Raw genomic sequence first — 10,573 nt, 5'->3', positions numbered from 1 at the left:
CTAAGTCCTTATGCCCCGACTCTGCATTGTCTTGCAGCAGTCCCATACTGACTTTACTGTCTTGGTTGCTGTCACTATGCCCTAGGCATAGTATATACATCAGCACACATATACTTGGCCCCATTTTTGTAGGCTTCCAAGACAGGTCAGAAGTGGGGTCAGAACTCTAGTTTGGCAAATTAAAAGCAACGCTACATGCTCCAGTGTTCATAGACAAAGTGATGTATGTTACAGAAAGGGACCATCTGCAGCAGACACACTTTTACACACTAGAGAGTCTTGCTTGGTGTGTGGAGTTTTCCTTAACACACATTAGAAGCAACCATTTGTATGTAATTGCCCTTACAGGTTATTCAGGAACAGGCCTCATAATCCAGTGTCATTCTTGGTTTTGTGTGTGTGTGTGTGTGTGTGTGTGTGTGTGTGTGTGTGTGTGTGTGTGTGTGTGTGTGTGTGTGTGTGGTTTCACACATCTTCCTCCAACCACAATTACAAGTGAAAACAAGTTGAAGTAAACCTCAGCAGCGCTTAGTTGAACAAAACGTCAAAAGGATCGTTGCCAGAAGAAAAAAAAAAAAACTCCCTGAACATTAAACAAGGGAAGCAAAAAAACAGAAACCTCCCATTTCAGCTGTTCGTGTGATTTGTATTTGTTTTGTTTGGGACAAAAGAGGCGGTAATCCTGTCTCATATTTGACACGTCTCATATTCACACACACCTGCTGGGACAGAGTAAACACACTTTCAAAGTCAGACACCTTAATGGATGACCCTCGCATTAAAACCTAAGTCAGGATAAACCCTAAAGCAGGCATGTTGACATGATATGGTATAGAGACATGCCCATTCCGGATATGACTGATGAGAGGTCGCTACATCACAGCTAACTCATGTGCACAGAGTATACAGTCTGTACATAGGTCAAACAACATTATGGCCATCTCGGCATTGTCTCTTCTCCCCAGTTTTAATAATTTCACATAGATTTTTGGTTGATTCCCTGAATTAAAAATGTGACTTGGACTAGTTTCCACCATGCTGTGTAACACAGGTGTCAGGTGTTTCTACCATATCCCTCAACAGTGATCTCCTTCATTTCTTTACATACCCTATCCTATGGCAGCTCGGGCGCCTGAAAGTCTATAAGGCCTTAATTTCACTAATTCATTTTCCACTGACATAAACACAAGTAACTTGCTGCTGGGCGGATGCAGTTTCTTGAGAGGCGGTATGCTTGCTTTTGAAGCATGTCCCACTCAGCATTCCTTGTGGTTGTGTAAGGCATGGCGATCCAACCACAGCTATCATTAATGAGACATTTGCATCACGGAAAACAAGTCTGTCGATGCTCACATACGTTCGGGCAAGGCACTGAACATTGGAGATGTACTTCAAAGAGGAGAGGTATAAAAGTGGTCAAATGTGATTTTCTAGTGTCTCTGGTGAGTGCTGTCAGTGAATGAGTGAGTGAGTGAGTGAGTGGGTGAGTGAATGGAGAGGGGATTGAGAGGACGGTGCAGTGGAGAGGGATGGCTCTCAGTGGGTCAGCCCAAAAGCCCTGACCCCAGGAGGATTTGATGCCATTTTCCCACGCAGGGAGTCGACCTGAGAGGAGCTCGTTAACAACATCTGCCCCAGTTCAGGGAGATTAACCCCCACCCCCAACCCCCGCACCTCCACACACTCATACACACACACTTTGCTCTGCTGTCAATCTCTGCACCTCACACGAGTTTCACCGTTCTGGACAGGCCTGCCCAAGCTGGACAGGCCACTCTAGGCCCCTCCAGGCTCAGCTCAAAGGGCCTCCTGGAGATCCCAGCCACAGCAAATCAATACAGTCTGCCTCTGTCATAGGTGCAGCCCATAACCTCACCCATCCGCTACAGTAAAACTATGTTGTTAGGTGATGTCTGATCTGTACATCAGAGGGGGTTCCAGATTTGTGTTTGAGATATCATGAAGAGCTGAGAGTATGTTCAGAGGGTGTGTTCCTGCTTGAAGTTGCCCAGCCAGTCGAGCAGGCGAGTCAGTTATGTCACCAACGTCAGTCTGTCAGCCAGATTTGTGTAATGAGTTTTCCACTCATCACATTGACGTAAAAAGAGACACTCAGAACGTGCTCCTGTTGCTTTTACCACCTTGCTCACGTATGCTCCCTTCAAGAAATGCAACTGGCAGGGCATGTTCTGAGATAATACATGTAAATACACTCATGTAAAAAAAAAACGGATCAACTGAAACATGGCCTGTAGCACTGCTGCTGTTAAGCTGGAGCCTTGCATGAGCTGCACACATGCATAAGTGCGCACAGACACACACTGGCAGAATCCACTGGGAATCCGCTGAATCCATGTTCTACAGGGCTATAATTAGGTTAGTTTTTGGAGAGGGGGTTAAACAAACAGGGGCTGTGAGGTCATAGGCAGATGGAAGTGGGATATGCCTGCACTTGCTGAGTGGGCACAGAGCTCCACATGACAGGAGAGAGAGGCCCTCCGGGCGCTCAGCAGGGGGAGAGCGAGGGGGATGGGGGTGGGAGTGGGAGTGGTGGGGAGCCCAACTCGGATGGCCTCACTGCCAGAACATTCAAACACAATCAATAGCTATACGCACGGTCCAGCCACACACCTTTCCCCAAACAGACGGTCACTCCTAAATCATCTTTACACTTGAAATCTCTGTGCCAGTCCCAGCGCTCACATGGAGGACTGAGCTTTGCTAAACAGACGGCGTAACTTTTACAAACTTTTGCATCAGTTGTTAAGAAAAGAGCTCAAAATGTTGGTTGAAAGTTAACCCACAACTTGTGCGCGTATTTATCAAAGGAGGTAGCCACCAGGAGGTTACATGACTTTTTCCGAGTTTGATAAATGATTGAAAACCATCACTCTGTCCAGCCCACAGCAAACACCCCTGACACTGAGGTGCAGGAAGAGAAAAGCTGCTTAATTACAAAAAAATGAGTTGGAAAGTGTGATTAGGTGACGGGTGGCTGCTGGCACGCTAGAATGACTTAAGACCCTGTCAGTGAATGCAGGGAGGTCTGGATAATCTTTCCCTCCACAAAGGTGCGTGGGGCTAATCCAGGCCGCTGTGCTGAGCTGTGGATCAAGTCCTACAGGGAGTGTGGGAAGGCCAGCAGGACTGCCACTGCTTCGGCCCTCTTGGTGGCCAGAGCTTATTTATCCTAAAGGTACACTGCCGGCCCATTCTTCCACACACCTTTGCATTATCAGCGTCAGACAGTGAGCGCGTTGAGGGAGGTTAAGTTTATGAATGTGATGCAATTTCAGTATAAGTTGTTAAAAAGTAAAACCCACCATATATATTATAATTGCTTGAGTCATCACTAAATTTTAACAGGATCAGCTCAGAGGTGGACAGATCGCCACCGTCCCCAGTGATTTCAAAATGCTCCAAATGTAAATGGTCACAGCAGTTTCTCTGTACACAACAGAAATTATATGACACCCTGAATGAGAAAATCCCTCAACATGCAAAATGCCTAATAGTAAATGCCAAATTTGATGCTTTAAAGTCATTTATCACATTATTTTCTATGATAAACACAAAGTCACAGCTTATATATAAATGGATAAATTAGTGCTGACATACAAAGTAGATTTACAAAAAGGTTTAGAGGGCATATTTTGTGTTTAATGGGTTACACTTATACATTTTATGAAACATTTTTGAAGTTTACACCACTTTCAAATGTGAAGTGATCCGACGTTGATCCCATTTATTTATTTGTGCTTCTGATATTTAGATTCTTAAATTCAGTTTTTTTTTTTAAAGTAGAAATATTCTGAATTGATAACTTATGATAAAATGTCAAACATATTCAAACTGACGCAGGAACAAAGTGATGACAACCTGTGGAATTAAACACTCGATCAAGTGCATAGTGAAATGAGTGAGTGAACTGAAAGGGAAAGTGTTACAACTGGATATGGAAAAGGTGAACACCGTCTCTCAGCGCCAACTATTTAAAACATCATTTCAAAAAAAGGAAAAGACCATCTTCACTTTCTACTAAGGTTAATTCTAAAACTAATGAGCCTGTAAAAATATGAGGGGAAATTTCAACAGGCCGAAGAATTATGTAAAATTATGTTCTTAGTTTTAAATGGATGTTTAACAAAGTACACAAGCATTTTTCCCCAAAGAAGTCCAAGACTGCAAAGTATGATTTTTTCCCACTAATCATTAAGTCTGATAAAATAAATCAAATCCAGATTTGTAGGCCTGTAGTATCCACTCCACCAGGAAAAATCTGATTTGTTACTAAAGTGAAAATATCACTTTATCAATATTATCATTGTGAAAAGAACACATTGTCAGTGTATCCAAAGATCTTTACGCATCACCTGTAAAATAAATGACTTTTCAGTTTTATACTCCCTTGGGATTAAACCCATAATCCAGAGATTTTTAAACCACCAAACTCATATAACTCACAAAAGACAGAGTCAAAAAAAAATGTATGTTTTGTACAAATTTATTTCAGCATTTAAGAATAGAGGATGGCCTTAAAATATGTAGAAACGTCAGTTTAAATAAACCTTTTCGTTCAGGATAAGAGTAAACATGACACTGTCAAAACCATCTCAAAAGATCATTTTACAAACACAAACATTTCACGTGGCAAAACATCGGGTTGACAAGCTAAAAAGAAAAAAAAAAAAATATTACTATAAATAAAACTTGCGTTTGCGACCCGCACAGTCTTAACATTTATCATCTAGCTCATGAGGGGGAGAAAATAAAAAGAGAGAAAGAGAAAGAGAGAGAGAGAGAGAGAGACTACAAAATTTGGACACAGTCGGGACAACTGACATTCTACAAATTAAGTGTAAACATTTATGAACCAACTTTCCATCCGGTTTTTCTGAAATACACCAGCCTCTCTTAATGAGGCCACATGCCTTTTCATAGAGAGAAAATATGGCATTAATTAAAACATAGAAGTCCAATTCTTCTACATAAGTTGATTGCTTATACTTGTGATAAAAAGCCTCTTTGCAATGCATTTTACTCTGATGGGCTCAACGCTCAGTTTCGGTCCATTTAAAAATGGACAACTCAAAAAAAGATATGGAGATAAAAATGTTTTTGAACAAAACTGATGAACGTTGTTTCTTTAGCAACCAAAAAGTTCAAGTATCCGAAGTACTCTTTTTTTTTTTTCAAGTTTCAAGTCTTTTCTTTCAGTTGCTCTCAGATGTGGGTGAGAGGTAGGGTCCCATTGACGCCAGTCCCTGCGCTCTGATAGTGCGGATGGACGCTGTGTAACCGGCTGCTCTGCAGGGAGGAATGCTCTGCGCTGTCCCCGCCGGGAGGCAGGTACATGCTTATCATATCCCTCAGGTCCCCCAAACACGCCCGCTGAGAGTGAGACGTGATGGCCGGCGGCGGTGAGCTTGGCTCGGTCTTGCACACGGACGCCATGGAGCTCAGCCCCATGGCGCTGGTGGTCTGCTGCGTGTACGCCGGAGACATGCTGTACGTGGAAGCCGCGTTCATGTAGGTCTGCGCCGAGGACATCATCGGGTACTGGAGCCCTGCCATCTCGTATCGGTGCATCTGCTGGATCTGGGGGCTGTTCATGCTGTGATGCTGAGGGTAGGCCAACTGGTCCTGCATGAGGGAGTACGCGCTGTTCGTCCACCCGTTCATGTGCGCATAACCGTCCATCCGCTGCCCCACCGACACAGAGTTGTTGACGGCGTTGGCTCCTGGCGCCAACAGTCCCCCGGGCAAAGAATACTTGTCTTTCTTGAGCAAGGTCTTGGTCTTCCTGCGGGGACGGTATTTATAATCCGGATGCTCCTTCATGTGCATAGCGCGTAGACGCTTGGCCTCGTCGATGAATGGCCTCTTTTCAGCGTCGGTCAGAAGTTTCCAGTCAGCACCAAGCCGCTTGCTGATCTCAGAGTTGTGCATTTTGGGATTTTCTTGTGCCATCTTCCTCCGCTGTCCCCGGGACCAGACCATGAAGGCGTTCATGGGCCGCTTCACCCGCTCCTGGTCGCTGGCACTGCTGTTCTTTGTGCCCTGCGCCGAGCCCGAGTTGGACTGCGGGAGCGGGGTCTTGATCTCGGTTTCCATCATGTTATACATTCAGGCGGCTTTTAGTGTTCACTCACAGGCACATAAAAAAAAAAAAAAAGTTCACAAAACTGCGCCAAAAGTCAAAGAGGTAGAGATACTGACCAGTCTCATAAGAGGATGGAAAAAAGTTCTGCCCAAAGAGGCAAATGTGTCTGCAGGTGCTTCTGGTTTCTCTCCGCTCAGAGCTGCTCTGTTCCCTTCGGCTCTCAAACAGAAGTCTGTAAACTTGTTCGCCAAGCTCATCTGTTAATAGGCCTAGTGGCCGGACCATGTGATGTGGATTGACAGCATGACAATGAGGAGCAGGCGACCAATCAGTGCGCAGCTGCCATATTCCCCCCCCCCACACACACACACACACACCCACCCCCTCTCTGTGTAACCAACTAGAGCACCCTGCGCTGTGTTTTGGTTAGAGGAGGAGGGAGAGGTAAAGTTTTAAAACAGCAGCGCAGCTTTACAACCTGAGCGCAAAATGTTGGAGATTTGCTGCAGTCTTAATAATGAAGATGACAACGAGGATCACACGGAAAACGCAGCCGATTTATTTTTGTTAGCAATCAAATGTTGCCTGATTGCATCCAAATCATTTTGGAATAAAATGCATGCGAAATTTTGTAGATGTTTTTTCAATCCTTGGGATTCAGTTGATTATAATTTAAAGACTCAAACATGCAAAAAAAAAAAAAAAGTTTTAAAGGCTGTGTAGGTTATCCCTGATATAAAAGGGAAGAGAGTATAAGATATATGCTGCAGGGAAACATAAGTCTTAAGGGATCAGTGTCACTAAATTAATTAGAGGAGAATCCCAACAGGCCAAAACCGACCAAAAAATAAGTGCAAGTAAAAGGTGGGATATTGGAATAAAATGTGCCCTTGGCAGAGAAAAGTCTCTTCATCTCTACCTGCTGTCAAACATCATTTTGTTGCTTTAATCACAATTTCACAAAATATATTTTGCCATCATAGAAAAAACGTATTGGGGGGATTTCAGTGCTGTCAAAACATTCAACACTGTTTTTTCCCCCAAAGGCAGACAGCCTTTAAATGTTTAATGAGAGCCTTTTCCAAAACACCTATGTGGAAGTTTTTCTCAGGGGTTTTGAAATCTCCCTCGCTGCTGTGTGTGTTTCCTTATAGCAGCTGCAGGGTCAAACCGTGGAGCTGAAACAATTCCGCTTCCTTCCAATGCACTTCTGTGGAGAAATATCAAAACAAAACAAGAGTGAAGCTGATAACTCCACAGGTAGCCTACAGATAAATGAATAATCAGATGTTTAAGAGGCAATTCATGTGCATCTAAAGCAAATAATTACCTCCAAAAAGTGCCATATTGTGGTTTTACTTATAATATGAGTGCTGCTCAAACGAATGGTGCGTTTAAGTGGCTATTTCTGCAGCGCTGAGGGACCCACAATGCAAAACTTTAATGCATCAACGACCTCTTGTGGAGGGGACGGGCCATCTCTTTAATCCCAGAGGAAAAGTTGAGTTGAAGACTTGAACATCTCGCTCGCTCCTGTGAGTGACTGACTGCTCGTCCAAAAAAAAAAAAAAAAAAGCTACTGTTTGCCGACTTGTTTTCTCTCTGCGGTGTTAATGGTTATTAAAATGATTACCGTGGAGGGGCCTTCATTTGCAAGTGTCTCCTTACAAACCACCTAAAACGCCGCCTCGCCGTAGAAACCAGCCGCTCAGGAGGGCAAAACCCTCACACCTGCTAATGATCACGAGCGAATCGCCCATCGAAAACCACTATTAACACCTCAGTATTTAGATGAGCTCCGCAGGGATCATTCTGGTATGTGCATTTTAGAGCGTTTCGCCTCCCGGAGTTTTAAAAGCTAAAATGCAGCCGCTGTAGGCCTCCTGCATTTTATGGCACACGTATGGCAGCGCGTCCTCCTGAGGGACCGCAGACTTTTATTTTGTAATTTATCATTTATCATAATTGTGCAGAGAAAGGACTAAAGAGCAAAACACAGAATCTGTTTTAAGAATTTAGTTGAAAATGGTCTTTAGTTTTGGTGAACTGCCTTTTATTAAATGATCAATGAACCGATACCATCTGTCAGTCCTTGTTGCTCTTCTTTAATCCGAAGAGGCAGTGAAAGTTTCAGTTTTGACACAAAAATGTCACAATCCAAAGCTTTTAACAAAAGCCTGATTGACTGAGGCTGTAAAGTGTATTTTGCAGCGATTATAGACATGTTTCTAAAAGTTACACTGAGGGACTTAAAGGCAGCAGCCTATAAGATGTCAATAATATTTATGACTGCACATATAGGGACAAATAGCTTGAAGAAAAATGATCTGTTACGTTAAAAGGGAGGAGTCCCTCAGACACATAGTTGTAGTAAATCAGCTGAAAAGAGACATCACTTCATGAATTTAATTTTCGCGTTCAATGGGGCGTCACAAACAGAGCGAGAGCAATAAAACTAACGTCCAATTAGCAGCCAGCTATTCTCAGGAACCAGTTATTTGTTTATCTGGCCTGATCTCAATACTGATCCGCTTGTAATCTTCTTATGGAAATTGACCGGTAGCAGAGAGGGAGAGAGAAAGAAAAAAAATACACACCAGGAGTAACCCGGAGTTTGGTAATGAGGGCCTCTGTGCAGCTAATTTCCTAATTAAGGAACGGAGGACCACCAGCACAGTCTGCTCTGATTCAGACTCAACAAGCCTGACAGCCCAAAGGGGCTCTCAGTGCGCGCGGCTTCAGGATCCCACTGATGAATGTTGGGAAATATGCGGATGTCCTGATGGGAGGATATAACCTGCATGGAATCAGCTCGATCGTGGATAATTTAATGGTTAAATAAAACGAATGAATTGTGCGTGTGCATGTAGCGTGACAACAACAAAAATCCCTCTCGTGCCATCGATTTGTGAGGAGAAACCCAGTGTATTTTTTGTATTTTTTCGTTTCAACAAAGATGTGTGGGATTATCACGAGCAAACCTTGTGTTTTAAAGTCACTCAATCTGACAGGAATCTCGTGAAATAAAAGCGTTTCGTTTAAAAAAAATCTGGCCTCTGGGCCTGGGCAATAAAACAAACAAAAAAATTGTTAGTTATATTTGCAAAGAGATTTAGGGGAATTAAAAAGTATTCAGGTCGACTAATTGACACAAAAGCACATTAATCCCACCTCTGAGACCAGTTCAGATCTCTGCGTGTCCGCATCCTTTGCTCGGCTGTCAATAGGACCTTTATGGTCAATTCATGACGGACAAAATGCGCTCAACTCTGATATTATACGACAAGACACAGGCGCTGCATGTCCGCCATTCAGCTGCAAATACTGATAACAGCGCGTAATTTATTGCTTTTTAGTGCCTTTTATCGTTACAGTCTGGATTTATAGCTTTTTTTTATTTGTTTTTATCTTATTTTTGTCATTTCCCAAATAGGACAGAGATATATATTTTACAATCTTAAGTCGCATCTCAAACTCACAATAAACAACATTATTTTACGTGTCTATTTTAAACCCCACGACCTCCAGAATCAATAACTTTTTTTGTTTCAGCTCAGTGACTGCGGACAAGGCCTTTGAGAAACAGTAATTAACAAAGAATGGGTTTTCAATTACAGCCACAATGGAGACTGTCTCATTAAGATTTGCATGATTTTTGGACGAGGAATGCAAATGAAGATGCAATTTACGCACGGTCTGCTGTTCCTATTGTGTCGGCGTGAATGGTTGCGTCCTCCCAGTTCAACACAGGTAAAATAATATTCACGGGTCATTTAAAGGAATAAAAGTGCTGCTATTATGACCTCTTTATTCCACAAAGCAGGGCTAGTATTCCTGATGGTAATTTGATTTATTAACCCGTAAGAGTTGTCGTTGACAAAAAAAATACTTAACAAAAATACCCTTAAATGTTTAATGTCTGTGTAATGCGGAGTCATGACTGAGCAAACATTTTTACTACTGTCTGTTCTTAGTTTTCTTGAAAACCGTTTGAACATGTTTTTTATATCACCTCTTTGACTCACATTTTTACCATCAGTCTTCAACCTTGGCTCATTAATTTGTGTCAGGAAATTCTCACAAAAGCTGTTAAAATAAATCTAAAGGCTTTGGGAAAATGTGTTTGTTTGTTTTTTATTCCTGGATGCCGCTTTAGAAAAATCAGAAATTCAGAAATTATGAGCCAGTCTAGCAACAGGTATAAAACCTCATTTAAATGACTTACTGATAACATCTCAGAGGCTCTCTGTGGCTGATCTGTTCAGAGCAGGAGCTTCACCTAATTTGAGTTCTTGATGTATTTGAAACATTATACAACTAATAATTTTGTCTCAAAGCATAGATATTAATATGAGAATATTTTTTTTTCATTCTGCTGCTGAATAAAGTCCTGTGCAAGAGAAACTCCCATTGAGAAGCAAACAACAAATGACTATGACTGAGAAATACCTGAGGATTCATTTTCATCCA

General features: G+C 42.5%; 1 protein-coding gene across 1 annotated transcript; it reads right to left on the bottom strand.

Annotated features, from left to right (window-relative positions):
- Nucleotides 1–4,521: 4,521 nt before the first annotated feature.
- sox3 (SRY-box transcription factor 3) lies at nt 4,522–6,126 on the bottom strand. The gene has a single exon (XM_070836443.1). It carries the CDS (start codon nt 6,124–6,126, stop codon nt 5,224–5,226), a length of 903 nt encoding a protein of 300 aa, XP_070692544.1. The 3' UTR covers nt 4,522–5,223.
- Nucleotides 6,127–10,573: the final 4,447 nt, after the last annotated feature.

Source organism: Pempheris klunzingeri, chromosome 9, assembly GCF_042242105.1.
Source record: "Pempheris klunzingeri isolate RE-2024b chromosome 9, fPemKlu1.hap1, whole genome shotgun sequence".
Taxonomy (NCBI): Eukaryota; Metazoa; Chordata; class Actinopteri; order Acropomatiformes; family Pempheridae; genus Pempheris; species Pempheris klunzingeri.
Note: the sequence above shows the minus strand (reverse complement) of the source record. Positions and strands in the feature narration are given on the sequence as shown.

What these genes read in the sequence shown, in the direction of transcription:
- sox3 (XM_070836443.1), bottom strand. Translation starts at nt 6,126, where the DNA reads ATGTATAACATGATGGAAACCGAGATCAAGACCCCGCTCCCGCAGTCC.